We start from the raw sequence: 19,038 nt of genomic DNA, 5'->3' as shown, positions 1-19,038 counted from the left end.
AATGACTGTTCAATGTTAATAAAAGTTTTTTGTACATTTTCTCTTAGACACATTGCAGGACTGAATATTAACAGGGCTAAAAATATAATTGAATGGCGAGAGAAGAACGGACCATTTATAAACCGAGAACAGCTCAAAGAAGTTAAAGGTTTGGGTCCCAAAACCTTCCAACAATGTGCTGGCTTCATCAGATTCAATCAAGAATATATAAAGACTTTTTGCAGGTAATAGAGATTTTAACTGTTCTGAATAAATTATCTAAAATAGAATGAGAAGAGTTCCCCTTTTTCTGCTTTGTATTCTTGCATGGGACTCAAGGAATCCTATACCACTGTGCTCTGAAAGACAACAAATTAACTTGTTAAAGTCCATGGTTGAAGATAGTTCTTCCCCTGAATAGTCATGGCTTGTCAGACTAGTCCTCTAAGTCAGGGTTTTGATAAATATGTAAGTTAAATTAAAAGTTTTGCCACTGACTTTGTAAAAAAAATTGTCACGCAGCAGTGTTGTGATCTGAGATATTAAAACTTTAGTCTTGTTTTCTTGTTTTTCAGGAATAATACAGAGATCTGTAAATTAACTAATTTAATATGGTAAAGATTATTCTGCAGAATTTAATGGTCGTAAACTAGTGCAGATTTTTGGAGTTTCAATTTCATTACCTGGAAAGAGGAAGTTGAGTAGCTGCCTAGATTAAACGGTCTATGCTACACTCCTGTGCCTAGCAAGTGTGACGTGACTGTCTTCTGTCTGAAATATGTGAGGCCTTTTCCCAAGTCCAGTTTGTCAGCAATGTGTCATCCTCTTCTCTGTCATCTCCTTCCCTGATTCTGTACCAAGTCTATGCCTCTTTCAGCCATTCATAGTGCTCCTCTTGACCTTTCTACAACTGAAAATGCCCTTTCTAGCACAATATCTCTTCTGTCTTTTCTCATTTCTCTTTCCAAAATAAAGAACTAAGAAAGGGCATGGCAGTAGCTCCATTGCTACACTTTTGCCATTGGCTCTTCTCAAAAAAATATTTTCCTGGGAAGCACACGCTGTGTTTTAGCCAACGCAGTGCTCAGAAGCAATACTGTGTTCCCAGTTGCTGCTGGCCGAGCAGCACACGCGTAACTTCCAGGCAGGTCGTGGGCACATAGGGACTGGCTTGCTGCCCAGGTGGAAGATGTACAGATTGGTTGCCCATCTGGCAGGGAGGCATAGGCTGCAGGCCAAGTGGTGCTCGCTGTAAGCCCCAGAAGACCAAAGAAATTGCTTCCAAAGCTCTCTATGATTGATAGGTCTTTTCTTGTACAGGTCTGTTCTAGTTTCTCTAGTTTATGCTGCAATACAACCAATGAAAATGGTTGATGGCTTTTTTTCCCCCCACCCCAAATGTTCACTGGTGAAATGTGAACATTGTTTTGGGGGTTTTTTAACCTTCCTGGAACATGATTCTGATGTTAGTCAGATTCCATAAAACTTGGGAACACTGTATAACCTGAGAAATGGGTTTTAAGGCCAAAGTAAAGCTCTACCACCACTGCCTCCACACCACTTCTTGTGGGTCCAGGTGACATAACCAGAGGCTTTTGAAATGAACTTTGAGGTTTCATTATCCTTTCCAATCACTTTGATGACTTTATATTGCTGTATGAAATAAGTTTTGTGTTTTTTTCATGAAATTCAACAAATAGTGGTTATTTTAAAAATTGATATGGAGAGAGGAAAATATGTTTGCATTTCTGCCAGCAGTTGATGAGTGGAGCCCAAAGTGCCAGAGCTAGTTTCAGGTCCTTCAATGCATTCTCTTTTGTCCTCCAAAAGCAGGAACCACTTGTGATTTAGGAAAAAAAAAAAAAAAAAACAAACAAAGATGCATGAAAGGAGCATTTGCAGTAGGAGTCATTTTGATGCCTTTAATGTGTCCTGATAAATTGTTTTCTTTGAGGACTTCAGGGGAAAAAATGTGTTGGTTTTGTGTGTGGATATTGGGCCAGGACCATCTTCATTGAAAATGACATGTCCATTTTTGATTTCTGGCAGTAATAAGAAAAATGAACTTGGAAATCGTGCACTTTTAACTAAAGCAGGTGCACTGGGTAAAAAGAAGAGTAAACTAACATCATGTGCCTCACAACAGCCCAATCCTTTGGACCAAACTTGCATTCATCCAGAGTCTTACAACATTGCAATGAGGTAAGTGATGGGAAGGCTTTTGAGCCATTGACACCATCAATAATAAAATTAAAATACTGTTTTTTTTTTTTTTCGGACAACAGCCTGCTCAGTCATTTAAAACAGGAATATTTGTATTGCTTTGAAGCTTTCTTTCTTTCTTCAAGAAGAAGGTATGCTTTGGATATATGTGAGCTTTTGTCGTTAGTATGGGCCTTTAAAATTAAATGTTGATATTGCAAGATCTAATTAAGATGTATATACAAGTTCACAAATACACAAATAGTATGATTGTTTTACTAAGTGGCTAAAAGAAGAGAATGGTTTTTATGTATGTCAGAAAAAAGTAATTAGGAATCCGTGTGTGCCTCTGAAATACTGCTATAAGCTGTGATCTTTTCTATCAGCAGCCCTAGTTGAAATTGGACTCTGCTTTTCAGAAAACATTATCTCCTACCACATATGGACGCATATTTATTTTTCAACTGAATTTTACTGAGCAGGTTCTTAAAAAGTACTGAAGCTAATTTCACTAGTAGCCAGTTGCTTTAAAATTCTTGTGATCTCCGTTGAGATCATATGCCTGGACAAACAAACTTGTGCTTCCTGTTTTACAGGAACCATCTTTACAAAACCATCTTTAAACCTCGAAGAGAGATGCAGAATTTCTGCCTTCACAAAGCTTGACTTTCTTACCTAAAAAAGTCGTACAGATCATTGCATTTTTAGGACACCTTCCCTTCAGTGTGTACTCTATTCTCTCTTCCTATCCATAGGTCACTATGTTTTTCTGCTGCTAGGCATGCAGTGAACTTCTGTTTCCACCCTCTCCCTGCCACAGTTGATTCTTCTTTGTGCCTGATTCTAGGACCCACTGTTCAATTTCCTGGTAGAGTCTATTGCAGTTGTGCAGTGTGTAGATAACTTTGATTTCTCCTTTTCTATTACCATTTCCCTTTACTTCTTACACATCAACATTTGTTACAAAGTCTCTGCCCTGTGTAGCTTTGGGCAAAAACATGAGTCAAAGTCCTGATCTTAATGATCTTATGTTTGGTAGGTGGTTTATAGGGTGTGCAGCTTGGTCACCCTAACTAGAGATTAATCGATGTAAGTGAGTCAATGTGAAAAATAAATTGGTTATTTAAAAATAATTTTGATTTTCAGTATTGAATTTCATTCAATTTAAATTTCAAGTACTCGGATTTTAGTTTTTAGCTTTCCAGCCCTGGTACACTAATAACGTGTAAAATGGTCACAGTGTTACCTACCAACCTTGCTTAAAGCCTGATGTGGACAGATTGCTTTAGAGAGCAGAGAAATATATGCAGCTAGTGGTGGAATACTACAGTAATTTCCCTACATATAATATTTTCACAAGAGTTGGTCAGAAAATAAAGAATTGTGACTTTGTTTCCAAAGCAGCACAGGTGACTTTTATATCTGAAGTCGTGAGTGGGATTATTGCTGCATGGAGTAGAACAGATATTTACATACAGCTGAAATTGTTTAATTTTAGTAGGTATCACAGATCATATAATTGTTATTTGAAATTTGACTGGGATCCCATCACTTGCACTATTTAACAAAAAACAGAATAAAAAAAATTAACGAGCACGATTTTTACATCTCAGCCAAGACAGTGGTGTGAGTCCTAGGCTTGTGCATGTTTCAGTGAGGGGACTGGCACCCGTTGCACAGCCAACACTGCTTAGAAGGTGCCTTGCTGAGTCTGAAAATGTGTGCAGCTTCAGACTCGGATTTCGATTGCTTCTAAGCCAGTGCAGAAGGGTCACATGTCTGAAGACCGGTGTTAATCTGTCTCATCATCTCTCTTTGGATAATGCAGGTATTTTACAGCACATTTCCAGCACTGCCATCTGTTTCTCACCAAACACTTTGCCATCCTAGACAGAATTTTGGCAGGAAGTATTTAGGTCCAGATGCATGTCATAGATATTGTACCATACAAGATTTTATTGTGGGGTTTTTTTTTGGTTTTTTAATGCAAAAGAATATAAGTTGATTACAAAGCAAATATAAAACAGTTATAATATCTGCTAATGAAAAACCAAACTAATAAGTGTAGCATCTTTCTCTGTAAACAATTGTATCAGTTTTTTCTTCATCCTTTTGGCTTTCTCTGTTGTCTTATTTTTACATTTATTATACCTCTACACATACTATGATGGGGGTAAAAAAGTCTCCAAGTGCTTTCCATGAATGTATTTTATGGACAAGAGTATTTGTATTTTTCTTTTGTTTCCTTGAAAGCGTGTTAAATATGAAGGTGATAACTTTCATGGTGTAGATTGTATGACTGTGCAGCAACTCGATATCACAAAATGGTGTGGGGAAGGGGGCAGATATCTTTAATGTTTTTTCATGGCAAATAGCTCTTTTGAGGAAAGAAAATACAGCTCTGCAGCAAACTGACAAAAGCCAAGATGGGTAGTAATAAAAATTGACACTGGTGACGTAAGGGCTAAATATAAACCAGACATCCTCCCCTCAAGCAACTAATGCTATAATTTAGCAATGATTATATATTAAAATGACTTTTCAAAAAAAGCATATGAGCTGCTAAGTTTCTCAGAACTTATGAAAACAGCTTTCCAAACCTTTTTTCCTCACAGAGTATGAATTAGGAAAAAAATTACTAGGAATTCAGACTGCATGGAGGATTCAGTCCAAAGCTTATCAGGGCAGTTGGTGAGTTTTGCTGACAGGCAGTGGATGGGACTGGGCTTGTAATTCCCTTTTGCTGAACCTACATTCATGAGAAAGCTTTTGAGAGCCTGAAGATCAAATCATGTTCATGGTGTTGGTTGGAGGTGTCTCATGGAAATTGGCCAATATCTGAAAGGCCTTCTAGAATACTAGAATTAAACTAGTTTAAAACCTAATTGATGATTATTATAACTTAAAATGCATGAGAAAAATTGAAACTGTTAGATGTAGGTTAGAATCTGTATTTAATAATAATGTTTTTTAAATAATACATCTTAATGAGTTCTGTGGCTCTAGTGCTATCAGAGTATTCTTCTTCTTTTTCTGAGCTTACACTGAACTGTCAGGGAGTGTGTCAAGTTCACAGGTGGATCTGTGCTGCCAAAGGGCAGAATTGTCTTGAATATAATCAGATTTGATCAAAAATCTAGTATTACGTACCTCTTACCTCAAAAATTAATGTATGGAATAGCTGCTACATAAGTGAATCATAGAGGCTTCCTTATGCAATGCCTACCACATCTTGCTATGAGAAACTAGTTTCTGAAAGTTTTATTGGATTAAAAGTTTTCATGGAAAATTGCATTTATTTTTAAATGAAATAGGATGGTGATTTCTAGCCACTGCTTATAGCCAAATTACCCAAAGGCAGCAGTCTACATTGCAGATTTATGGCATGTGAAATTATCAGGTTTTAAAACAATGTTTTTGAGGGATAGAAATTTCCCAAATTTGAAACCACTAATTTTCTTTTTCAGGACTATTTTGTAGCTTGAAAAGCCAATCCATTAAAGAAAAATATGGTTAAAAGAATTACTCCCAAGTGGTGACTTTGGTTGCCAAACTTCAGGCTGGAGCCAATTTTTAGGGCTGATTTAGAAAAATAGGGGTTTTATAATGGAAACGCTGATGTAATCTTTACTACAGTGGCACAAATGGTGCTGGTATGATTGATTTATGACATTTAAGCATCTTAACTTAAAATCTGTACAATTTCTGTAAAATAATTGGAAAATATCCTACTGGTGATTTAGCACGCTCTGCAGAATACCAAAGAATTTTTGTTCATGGTTTCCACACTGTCAGAGCTTGGCTTTGTCATGTGCAGTGATTAAGCTTACAAACACCTTTAAATATTATGAATTGGAATTTCCAAAAAGCTAAATAAAAGCCTCAAAACTTTATAGACAGCCTATTTTCCTGCAAAGCAGAACCATGTTTTAAGTTTTTGGAAAGTCTATATGTGAAAACCAGTTTATAGTGGCAGAATCTTCTACATACAATTAATACAATATGTAGAACATATCCAATTTCTTGGTGTGTATTGTTAAAGAATTGTAGGAAAACCAAGGAAACATTTAGGAAGTCCCCAGAAGTTACAACCAGGTTATGCTTATAAACCAAAATGTTGGAAGGAAAATGCAGTGTTTTTTCTTTGTTCTATCAGTCTGCTGGGTGCAGTTGCTTTCATGTGACTGAATTTTAACATTTGCTGACTTTTTTATTTAAATCTCATTAAAATGCTTTTTGCAAAAGGTTGGCACTTAGAATGTGTATTTGCTGCTCAGAGATTGCAGCATCTGGCAGACAGGTTGTATTTTAACCTGACCTAGAAATACAAATTTTTGCCAATGTAGAAGATCTAAAGCTGTAACTTAGAATAACAGAGGTGAGGATCTGCTTGGCTAATTACCCAGGTTTAGGACCTTGCCTGGTAGAGGCCAGTCCTGCTCACTGTGGTTGGTTGTGCCTTAAGAGAAATTTTTGACAGACTGGGCAGAGCCACTGCAGTGAAGATTCGTGTCTTGCCATTCTCTGTGTATTGATAATGGTGCTTGATATCTTCAGCAGGAGTTCAAAGTCCCAAGAGAATTCAGCATGCACTCGGACATGGGCTTTTTCTTCACTGAAACAAAACACTTCAATTTGGCGCTCATTTCAGCAAAGTGTTTGTGTTGATAAGTTTATATTCCATTATCGGCCAATCAGTCATGTTTCAAATATCCCTGGTGTTTCTTGCACTCTGCATGGGTGAATGTAACAGCTGATCCGTAGTGTCTCGTTTGCTGTGCTGATAAGCTGCATTTGCTGGCTTTGAAGGCAAGTACTGGCACACGGGAAAATGCAGAAGAAAAACTGTTGATGAGGCTACAAATAAAGAGGTTTTCCTCTCCTGCCCTTTATGCAACTAGGAGCTTGTCCTATGATAGCCTTTCCAGCTTGCTGGCAGGCTGGCTTGCTTCTGTCCAGGTCACCTAGTTGTCACTGAACAATTAAGGCAACGCTTAAGGGGAGTAGAAATCAGGGAGGGAGTTATTACTTAGTATGGTATTTGAGCAATGAAAACTAGTTGTTGTGTTCTGTTTAATAATGCAGTCTGCATGTGAATATTTTTACAGAGGCTAGGAGTTGTTACTGTGGTAGGAGTACAAAGACATTACATCTTTCCTTACGAAGACATCAGAAATGTCTTTTGTCCACTTGAATGAGACTGTACTTGCATGTAAACACACACCCATGTGTGGGTATTCAAGGTTTTTAATGTGCAGACTAATACTTTAAAAAGTCTTACCTTTGGGGACTTTTTAAAAGAAACTTTAAAGAGTTAAACTCAGTCAATTAATGAAACTTTATGACTATTTCCAATAGCCAATGTACAGCCCTAATTACAGAGAACACTTGCAGAATTGTGGCCATTAAGTATTATAAATAACTGTTCATATTAATCACTTTAAAAGGCCAATTTATTCGCAGGTTTTACTACTAACTTAGCTGGATTTTTAGAGGCCATATTTTTGAAAGTTATCTTGTCAGTAAACAGAAGACTAGAAAAAGCTTTCACTGCCAATCCAATAAAGACATTTTAAAACTTTAATGTGTTGCTTAACAAGAATGATTAGAAGAACTTGGAAATAATGGAGAAATATGCTCCATTTACGCCATATATACTAGACCCATAAATCAAATGGTATTTTTAATTTGTTGAAATTTTTGGGACTTGCATAAGTTCCCACTAGTTGCATTTAGAAAAAAATACTGGGCAAAACCTTCACAAGACCTTTTTAATGGAATTTTCTCCTTTAAGTGTAGTATACTAGTTCTTTGTGGATAACTAATCATGTTTCACTATTTTGTATCTCAAGTTGCACTCCAGTTATGTGATATATCAGTAGTCATGAGAACAGCCAACAGCAGTGTGACTAATGGTAAGGGAGCAAAGTGGCTATGCTGCAGTGGAACTGTGTCTGAATTTCTTTTCTCATTTAGAAACTCAATGTTTCTTAAAATTTGTAACTTCAAAATGTCATAGACTGAGTGCTTTCTGCATGCAGTCAAATAATCTACATTATTGATAATTTATGCATTTGAAGAAAAACACACTGCTTAGACAGCTTTGTCTGGCTGAACCACATAAGTAGTTTTAGATATTATTTGAGTCTTTAGCTCTCTGTGTCCAGCAATGAATTACAGAGCATAATGCACAAATACTGTTTGATACATAGTCTGCATCGGTAATAAAAATTGAGCATCCATATCACTGGTGGGAACAAGAGCAGTCAACATCTGCGTTATACAAATACTGCTTTTGCACTTCAAAACATTACTAAAACATAAATGTCTGCATAATTTAAGATTGTTACTGTCATAAACATACGTTTTACCTAACAAAGTGCATGCTAATGCAGAGTTGTTTTGTTTTCAGAGTGATTATGCTGCTTTACCATTAATTCATGTGTGTACTGTGACAAGATGTAATGGCGTATCATGTTGCTTTAATGTAATGGATCCAGTACTCCCAGCTCTTAACTTGTGTTGCTGGAAATGATTACATAAAACAGAAATGACTGTGACTAAAGCCCTTGCAAAGCTTTAGAACTCCTGCACATTATAAGAAGCTTTTTGAGGGGCGGTTAGAGGAGCTCCTTAAAATTTACTGTAGGCTTCCCTTGGTAAAATTTTTATACTCTTTTCTGACTATTTTTTGCATTCCAGTGAAATTTGTATTATCTTTTAAGCATTGCAAAGGTTGTGCTATAATTTTGTGCAGATGTGTATGTTAAGTGAACATGATGTGCTTATTTGTTACATTTATGCTACTTTTCTTTCTTTCCTTATCTGGATAAGATGGATGAAATTATGTATTAAATAAAAACATCAGTCATTTATCCATGACCATTCTCTGCAGGTCCTGTAAGACTGCAAAGATTGCTTTTAAAATGAAGGTGATTGCAAAGGTTTCTGAGTATTCTCTAAATCTCCAATCCATAAAACTCAAAGTTCTAAACTGTTTAAATTTCACCCTGTTCTTCCTAAGACTCTGGCAGCTTTTATCTGAGTTGATGTACCTTGACCAGAAAGTTCATCATTCATTCACAAACTCAGCATTTGAAGAAGCAAGGATAATGTATCCTATAAGAATGACCTCACTTCAAAAAAAAAAAAAAAAGTCTCATCTTCCCCATTTCTGTTAACTTTCTTTAGGTGTTGTCTTTCTGGTAGATAAACATAGCACTTGAGCTACTGCAATGTATTATTTATTTCACATATGTAGCCAGGAAAATGCTTTAAGGACTTTCATTTTAGCACAGATAATTCATGTTCTTATGTTGTGCAGCTGGAGCAGTTTACAAATTGTGTGAGTGAGATATTTCAAGGATTGTGGTGATAGTTTAACATTATGATCAAAATATTTTAATTAAGGGAAACCTCTTTTTTTCCCCCATAGCCATATCTGAGTATTAGTACCAACTATGTCTGTCTCTTTTTTTCTGCCTTTGAAATAACTCTTGGAGGAGCTTGTTGGGTTTTTTTTTTTAAATGAGAAAATTAACTTTTTTTTAGCAGTGGCATTTTAAAACAGAAATTATCAATATAATGCACCACTGTTCAGTCAGAGAGTTGTGCTTTATATTGATTTTTTTTAGTTCAAGTGCCCTCAGGCTATGTTCATTTGAGTAAAAATGATACATTAAATATGTAATTAGATTCAACAGTATTTCTAAAACTAACTGCATCTGCAGTCACTAAGAAGTTACTTTAATTTGGAAATACTTTGATACATGGGTTTTACCAAAACCTGTCCTAAAATGATGAGAACTTCCAAAATACAAATAATACTGTTTGTTATAAAGAGTATTTCTTCTCTGCATATGTGCATGCTGGGCTTTTTTACAGTGCTCTGTTTTGCCTGTGATATATAACTCATAATTCTGAAATATTCTTAACAAAATCCCTGATTTTTAGAATATTAAAATTCTGTAGAAGTTGGTGGGACTTCTCATGTACTTGGACTTGGGCACATGTTTAAGCATCATCTACAGGTGGAGCCAAAATTTTCCTGTGAGCAGGAACCACATTAATAAATTATTTACACAATTGTAATTGATAACATAGGACCCAAACCTACCACCCTTGCCTAGATGAGGAATCCATTTTAATTTCAGATAAATGCTTTGGGATGTCCAGAGGGAGGCGAGGAAGGAGCTGGGGCAAAACACCTTTCATGAATTGTGCTTAAAGCTCAGGCACTTGGATTATGTCCTGCTTGGTTTTCTTTCCGGCCGTGTGCACGTAACACCGTTCATTCTGATTGCATTATCCGCACATCCAGCATCTTTGTATGTAACAGGGCTTTTTTTAATACACGCTGGTGGCTGTTTTGTGTGGTTGCACTTCTTAGTGGTGAAACCCACCCCGTGATCAATTTACGAAGTCAATGCGCTTCTGCGAAATCCTAATGGTGAGAAAATGTTACTTGGACATACTCAAGTTGAGTTTCCATTTGAAGTGAAATAAAGCCAAGTACGTGAATGTCAGCAAACTTGTTTATAGGGCTGGGTGGTAAAGCGTACATTATTTAGAAGGTTGAGTCATGAGGCTGGTCGAGTTTGTCATGTTACATCTGGCACGTCAGTCAAAGCTGGGACAGCTGCTGCCTGTCACTAGTGCTCCGGTGGGGCATTGTCCGGTGTTAGCAGCCAGCAGCCCCCAGCAGCCTGGGGGGGAACACTTCACCTGGGCCTGGGCTCATTTTCAGCATTATCATTGCAACCACTTTTGGGGCTCCTTTGCAAAAGAAGGTGGTTTTGTTTCACAGAACATCTGATATTTTTCGTATCTGTTATTAGACAAAATACTCAAATAGTAGTGGTGTAGTTTGTTAGTTTACAGAAAAAAAATTGCACTTGATATTATAAAATGTTTTGCATCTGTTTTGCTTTATGCTTTGCTTCCAAACCACCTTAAACTACTTTAAAAAGTGATGTCAAAAGTTGATATGCAGTCAAAGCAAAATTCAGTAAATATGGAGAACAGCACCATCCACAGTGTCCATATTAATTTTTGTCATACATTGCCATATGAAAGATGCGTATGCACTAAAAAAATAAGTGAAAATTGTATTTATCACTACTACTACTAAGTCCAAATTTCTGTGTTTGAGCTACCAGTATACTTAAGTCACTATGCTTGTACTTGAATTCAGTAAAGTGGAACTTGTGACAGCCAATTGTAACAGATGTCCTCCTTTAGCAAAATTAATGGACATTTTTAAGTGAAGCTTTGCCCTTATGCTCAAAGATTAATTTTGTGATTTACTGAAAGTGAGATACTGCTTTAATTATGTCTCTTCAATTTATATTTTGTCAAAAATAAATTTAGTTTTATGTTTCAATCCGTATAACTTCCTATTGCTCACCACCTGAAATAATGTCAGTTGGTTCCTTGGGTTAAAAAGAAGAAACAAGAAAACAAAAAATACTCTGGGTCTCCTGACAAAAGAAATACAGCCTCAGGTTTTTGATAAAAATGCATCCCCTGCATGTATTTTGGCAGGGGAAGGAAGGTTGACTACTAGGGGCTTTTGATTTCTTATAGAACTGGAATGTCTCCCAACAAGTTCAGAGCATGAACCTGCTGGTCAGCTCTTCTTTTGGGACTCGTAGTTTACACTTATTGTGAAGCAGGATAAGGAGAGGAAAAAGGAATCTCTTTTAGGAATTTGGAAGAAATGTTTAATCAGACTCTGGAGGACAGGAACAATAATTCTACCTGCCTGCTGTGGTGGAGAACATGCAAAAAAATTTGTGCTTCCTGTCAACAATAAGAGGCATGACAAAGCAGGGTAGACAAAGCTTATTCATGGTGAGATGCAGCTCGTGGCAGAGATCACATGTCAGGACATAATTATTTAGAAGTATTTATTTTTATTTCTTTTCAGCTTTTTGGATACCAGTCCAAATTTCTCTGTCTACAATGCGTATGTATGTGACAATACGGAAAGATAAGGATGTTTGACTTCATTGTGTCATGTGACTACTTTGACTTAATGATTACCTAGTGTCTGAAAAATTAATTGTTCTTAATCATGAAGTTCACAGACAGGAGAAATATTTCATGCAAAGTTTTTCTTAAGTTGGGTTAAAGATTCTAATTTAATATTTTGAGTATTCATTGTTGCTTTGCTAAATTGCCATTCATTCTAATTTGAACAAGAGTGACAATTACAATAGCATTGTTATAGAATTTTGACTGATTTCTAGGGAACTTTGATGGCAAAAGACATCTTTCAGTAAAAAGGAAATTCAGGTTTATTGTGATATTAAATAATTGGTCTGAGAAGATGTTTTAATTGCATTTTATTATTTTCCTTCTAGTTTTGCAATATGTTCCAGAAGATACACATATACAGATAGACTCTAAGTTTCCATTTATGTGTCAGATCAGAGATGAGTTGAGAGGACATGCACTTGAGAAACTGTTCATATATTTTATCAGAAGTTTTGTTCATGCGTCAGCGAAAAAATAATAGAGCAAAGGTTCAGTTCCCACTAAAGGATGTTACAAATTTTTCTTTGTTTGAACTTCCTAGGTTTTTATCTCTCATTGGAGGAAATGCAAATGACATAGGAAAATCAGATATGCAGCAAAAAGTAAATGTGGTAATTCAAAAGGAAGGACTGGAAGGCACAGCCAAAAGGCTCAATACCACTGTGCACACACTGCAGCTGATCATTGATGGTCTCACTCAGCCTGAAGGCTACGACATCCGAACAGGTAAACCTCAGTTTGGAAGGTTGTACTCTCAGATTTTTTGTTCTACATATTAGTTTTAAAACAGCACATTTTCTTCTTCAAAAATCAGTAGTAGGTTTTCATGGACATGTGACTCCATTTCATTTCTCAGTCAAAGTAAAAGCTAGATCATAGTCAGATGTTTCTTTTCAGTTTTGTACATAAGTGTGAATCCTGTCTTAAATCATGGCATTTTCAGCCATAGGAAGGGGAGTTGTATGGCTGTTAACAAATGAAATAATTTCAATATGTTGACTCTCTACTGATTGAATCTGTGTTGGCTCTCCATCATAGGGTGGAATGCTGAGACCAAGGTGAAACAGTAGCAATAAAGTTCGTGGAGCAGTAGTGTGTAGTTGCTCTCTTTTATTGCCCTGCTTTCTGGGAGACAAGTGTAAATGAAGCACGTTGGCTGCCCTGGTTAAATCCTGCAGTAGTACTGAACACTTTGAGGTAGAGGAAAAGAAAGATGAAGTAAAACATCTGGGGATGCTGTTGTATAATGAAACTTACAGCTGGATTCTCTTATAACAGCAGGAGATAGACAGCAAAGATGCAGGCTTGTAACAACAAATAATAAACATATACTTAAAAAACAGCCAAACCAACATTTCTGTCCCCCCTTTTTTAGTTCATTAATGGTTTATGTGCTTATTTTTTAAATATTCCCCACTTGTGGTCTTGAAAATATGTATTTTCTGTGTCTCAATTTGTTCTGGTGATCTTACATCTAAGTTACAGTAGGATAGACTATTAACATAGGAAGGCATAAAAGCAAAAGAGAGACTCTTCAGTGGAAATATTCATATTCTGCTGATCTTGGACATTCAGTATTACTTTAGACAGACTGTGATTGGAGAAGGCAGCCTAGTAGACTTACGGATTGTCTCCAATGTATGGATTTCTCTATCATGAGTTCTTCCCATGGGCCCCTTGCAGTTCTTCATGAACTACTCCAGCATGGGTCCCTTCTATGGAGTGAAGTCCTTTAGGAAGAGACTTTGATTGTTCCCTAGTGAGGTCACAAGTCCTGCCAGAAAACCTGCTCTAGCGTGGGCTTGACATCGGGTCACAGCCTTCTTTCAGGCATCCACCTGTTCTGGTGTAGGGCCCTCCATGAGCTTCAGGGGAATTTCAGCTCTGGCATCTGGAGCTCTTCCTCCTCCTTCCCTTGGTGTCTGCAGAGCTGTTTCTGTCACATATGCTCACTCTCCCTCCTGGGCTGCAATTGCTGTTGCACAGGAATTTTTTTTTTTTCTTTTTAAAATATTTTATCCCAGAGGCACTTAGCATCTTTGTTAATGGGCTCAACCTTGGACGGCAGTGGATCTATTGGACACAGACAAAGCTGCAGAAGCCACCACTCACAGTAGCCCACACACACACACACACCCCTACCAAAACATTGCATTGCAAAGCCAGTGCAGACCCACAGACTGATTAAATTCCAGTGGATTTTAGCTATGAACTTGTTCAGGCTGAATTTTATTTCTCAAAAGCAAGCAGAGAAAAATTATTACAGTTCTGGTTTGGTGATGTTCCTTGTGGAAAATCTCAGTCCTAATTATGTCTTGGAAAGGTCAAACAGTAATAGCAAAAAATTGAAAGAGAAGCTTTCAACTCAATGAAGTTGAGATTACTCAAAAGGGTTTTCTGAAGGAGCAGAAAATGGTAGGGAAATAAAAGAGTTTAAAAAAATCTATCTGTGCCCTTAAGTACAGAATGTGAACATTAATATCCCAGTATAATCCCTGCTTATGATCATGCCTGTGTGATTTTTCAAGTTGTCAGCGCAAAGCAGCTCTGTGATGAAGCTCATGTGATGTCATTGTGCAGATGAACAGCAAGCCTAATAATAGTGCATTGCTGACTTTTCTTTTAGTATGTGATGAAACTGAGTATTCATCTTCCTGTGAATGTGTAGAAATTTCTACAGGAATAGAATTTCATTTATAATTGATGTAGCTCAAGTCACCTCAAGTATTTTCTCCCTTGAGCTGAGAAAATTTAAAAGAATCTTTCAGTCACTGCCTACTATACAACATGCTTGTGATTCACAAAATATAAGAAACAAGATATCACAGATGGGGCTTTATTTAAAAATGTACAGAAAGCAGTATTTGGGACCTAAGATCTACCTTGGGATGACTTATTAATTAGAAGCAATTATCTGGAAACAACTCTTAGAAACTCATTTTCTCCGGAGTCTTATTTGTATTTCTTGTTTCCTGTAACAGATTTTGATAAACCTGACTTCAAGAGAAGCATAGTCTGCTTTGAAGACTTAAGTGTTGGTGCTGTTTTGACTGGAAAAGTTGAAAATGCAACACCATTTGGAGTTTTTGTTGATATTGGTGTGGGAAAAGCAGGTTTGATTCCAGTGCGAAACATAACAGAAGCAAAACTCTCTAAAGTGAAGAAGAGAAGAAGCCTGGGCCTAGGTCCTGGAGAAAGAGTGGAAGTTAAAGTGCTTAATGTTGACATTCCTCGACTGAGGATAACATTGGATCTTATTCGTGTTTTATGAGAGGGGTTTCAGTAACTGAGCCTTGACTTTAAAGGATAAGTAATGTCAGCAAGGTTATGGAGGGTCAGGCATTTAATGAATGTTGAAATGAACACATTTTGAAACCTTCAGCGCCTTTTTTTTTTTTTTTTTTTTTGGTTAATTTTATTTTAACAGTTTTACCACATTTCTTGTATCCTTTCTGTTAATAATTGTTGGAACAGTTTTTTAGATTACCTCCAAGCAACCTTGTTATTTTGTCTGCAGAGCAAATGAAGCTCCAGTGGGCTGTCAGACAGATCTTTTATCTGTTGTGTGTGCAAGATTTGCTATCTTATTCTTCAGTTAGTACTGCACAAGCAGATACATCTATAGCTCCCATCCCAAAAAACAGCCATTCAGTTTGCCTGTTTTCTGGTTGACAGTCTAAAGGAGGGCTCCTAGTGGCAGGAAAAAATTATCTTTTGAAGTTAAGTGGTAATGATGTTGCATCAAAAGTAGGCTGAGGAAAAAGCATCTACTAAAACTATCGATGGTTCAGAAGTAGTTATCTTTAATTTATTTGACGTCTGTTTACCTGTATTATGTTTTCTTGTTCTGTTATCATGGATTAACACAGTTGGATATACCTTGCAGTTTAAGGAACTTTGCTCAAAGGTGTCAAAAGATGTGTGTGTTGTTCTATACTTCTGCAAAATAAAAACATTTCTGTTCATCTTTTCTCAGTGTACTGGTTCTACAAGTAGCTTAATAGTCCTAGTTGTCGTTCATTCCAACACGTGCTTAATCACTAACACTTTGAATGCTCACTGTTTCCTGCTAGGAGTGCCTAGCGCAGAGGTTTGTTTCTTCTAACTAGAGACTTCTTGGTTTTGTGGTATTTTGATGGTGTTTCAAAGGACTTACTCTTAAGTCAAGTTTGCAAAGGACAGGTATACTGGAAGATTAGTTTCCAGCAACAGTGCATATATATATATATATGTATATATGTAGTCTTTACATGGAGTTTTGGTGTGTTGGGCATTTATTCCTTTGCAGTCATCCAACTTGCCTGTAAGTTGGCAGAAGCTCTGGTCTGCAACAGATGTGCCCAAATACACTATAGCAAGTGTCAAAGACCTTCAATGATAAGGTTTCTGACTACAGATGTCCAAGTAGCTGCTGGCACACAGTCTATGCATGAGTTGGGAAAAGGTTCACAGTTTGAGCTCCCAGCTCTGTGCTTTTGTTTTCAAAATGATGAGCCAGCTGTAGACAGTATATTTTGAAGATTAAAAAATCATTTAGCAGATGGAAGAAAAGGAAGACAGATCTTACTAGCTTCAATGCATTTGTCCACTGAAGAAAAGACAACCATTTTCTATTATGTTAAAGTCAGCACATCTTGGAATCGTGTTTTGCAGGCCTTTTGAAGTTTTCCTGTAATACTTCTGCAAGGTATATTTTGTTGTTATGAAATTAGAAACTGTAATATCATGTTACTGTCTTGGAAAACAGAGATGGAAAGCAAAGAAGTTGAAATTACTTTTTTTTTCCTGCAGGTGATACATTCACTTACAGCAGTATGTCCATCAGTAGAATGATTTAAGTTGTGTTAAACTTTATATATGATCTCTGCAGTATCTAAACACTCAGCAAATTAACTGGATTTGCTTGGCCTTCTCTAAGGAGAAGATAAACTTGATATCCTGAAGCTCAATTTAGTGAGTAATAGAAAGAGTATTTTCTCTTTCTGTGGTATTTTGTTTGTTACTGAAATTCTTTTTTTTAATCTGTAATGTTGTGAGGATTGTTGCATCTTTTACATTTTTGTGTACATCTCTTGGATTATAATGAAATTCTCCAAATGCAAGACATCTTGAGGCTGTTTCTGGCCTGTTAATTCACAGGAGGCATTTTACCTACCCAGAAGACTGACCCACAATTCATTGTACATACTTATAAATAGTTGGTTTTCTCCACAGAGTAACTCAGCAGCCTATCCTGTGTCATCACAGGGACTGTAGGAGAATATAATGTCTATCTCTTCGAATTTTTTTAACCACACCAAAATGAGGAGTATATGACTTCATGTCATATGTCTTAAATGTCTGCAGTTCTGCAAATGTTATCCCATTATTTGTCAGCTAGTGGAGTGCCTTAACTGCTTTCCACAAAAATACTTTTCCATTGCAATTTCTTTTTTTCTTTGCCAGAACACAGGAGTTAAAACAGCCCAGTGAGAGTCTAACAAGGATGAATATGCATAATGTGGACTTCTCGGGTTTTGTCAGATCTTTGGAGATTCAAAAATTATTTCTGCCTAATTTAATTCTTAGATTTCATCTTGAATTCTTGTGGTGTTCAGATTTCTGACACCAAAGCATCAAAACTGTTTTCTGTAATTCATCCCCCCCTTTAGTTTCTGAACCAAGACATGATTTTTTTTCCTGGATGGATGCTTTTCCCCATTTGAAATGGTGTCCAATCTTTGGAACAAATTCAGTACTGCTTAATGGTGATGCCTTCAAATTTTTGAACAAATAAACAAACCCCTGCTTCCTCCTGATATTAGTTAATTGCTTCAAAGTACAGTTTCTCAGAAGAATTAAATACAAGTCTTTAAGTCTCACTAAAAATTCTACTTTTGCCTTAAGCTGTAGATTCCAAGGCATCTACACACCTTGTAGTGTAGTTCCACCTCTCCCCAGAGAGAAAATCCAGCCCATTGATCTTGGATGACAGTCTGCCTTTTTAGTCCCACCCTCACTCAAATAGTCTGGTATTTTGCAATCACCTTCCCCTGATATGCAGACACATTAGAAGAGCTTCTAAAGATTTCCTGTGCTTCAGATATTATACAAAACAGAAGAATTCTTCTTTTAAGCAAGATGGCACTTGTATGCCTGGCTGTAGTAATGCAAAACAAGAGTTTAAAAGAAGCCATTTGTTTTGGTTTTATTCCCGCCTCAGGCAGTTTCAGACAGCATATATCAATTTTCCAGAAACTTGTCAACCTCAGGAATGATTTAGTATGCTGTTAAACATAATAAAATCAATAAGAAAACAAATAGAATTTCCATGAGGAGCAGGCGTTTGGAGAAGCTGGTCCATATGGCATATAGACATGCTGGAATTTGGGCTTTGTGGGGTACTTGTGTTAGAAAAACTGCATACCACAGAAAGTAATGCATAATTCAGGAGAACAAATAATCTAACAGCTTTGTGGTACTGTGTCTTGAACTTGGTGTCTGTATTTATTTAACAACAAATACACTTAGAAACTCTATGCCTGGAAGCTAGAAACCAAACATGAATCATATTTGTCTAATTTCAGAGCTTTATATAAGGAGCCTTACCCACTGTTAAGTGAGTACTGAGTGAGTTCTCGGTTCAGCCTGAATAGCACCTTGCTTTTCTATACTTCCTGAGGGTAATTCATGAGCCTACTTCGCTCTGCTTAAGGACATCCAGCTTCAAGACTATCAATCCTGTAAGACAGTGGAAGGAGCAAGCTGGTAATGCCAGTCCAAGTTACTCTGTCTCCTTTTTGTTCAAGGTTTCAGAAAGAGCAGTGAGGGAGTTCGTGT

At 36.8% G+C, this 19,038-nt stretch overlaps 1 protein-coding gene across 2 annotated transcripts in view; it reads left to right on the top strand.

Moving 5' to 3' along the window:
• SRBD1 (S1 RNA binding domain 1) overlaps positions 1–16,172 on the top strand; it is a 123,496-nt gene extending 107,324 nt beyond the window's left edge. For both annotated transcript variants that reach the window (XM_068185886.1, XM_068185887.1), the window contains 4 exons: positions 48–224; positions 2,029–2,181; positions 12,761–12,945; positions 15,201–16,172. In XM_068185886.1, coding sequence (XP_068041987.1) covers positions 48–224; positions 2,029–2,181; positions 12,761–12,945; positions 15,201–15,490 — 805 coding nt within the window. In that variant the 3' untranslated portion in view covers positions 15,491–16,172. The remainder of the gene's footprint in view (positions 1–47; positions 225–2,028; positions 2,182–12,760; positions 12,946–15,200) is intronic.
• The last annotated feature ends 2,866 nt before the right edge of the window (positions 16,173–19,038 follow it).

This window comes from Anomalospiza imberbis, chromosome 3, assembly GCF_031753505.1.
Source record: "Anomalospiza imberbis isolate Cuckoo-Finch-1a 21T00152 chromosome 3, ASM3175350v1, whole genome shotgun sequence".
NCBI lineage: Eukaryota > Metazoa > Chordata > Aves > Passeriformes > Viduidae > Anomalospiza > Anomalospiza imberbis.
This window is presented reverse-complemented; position numbering and strand designations above follow the sequence as displayed.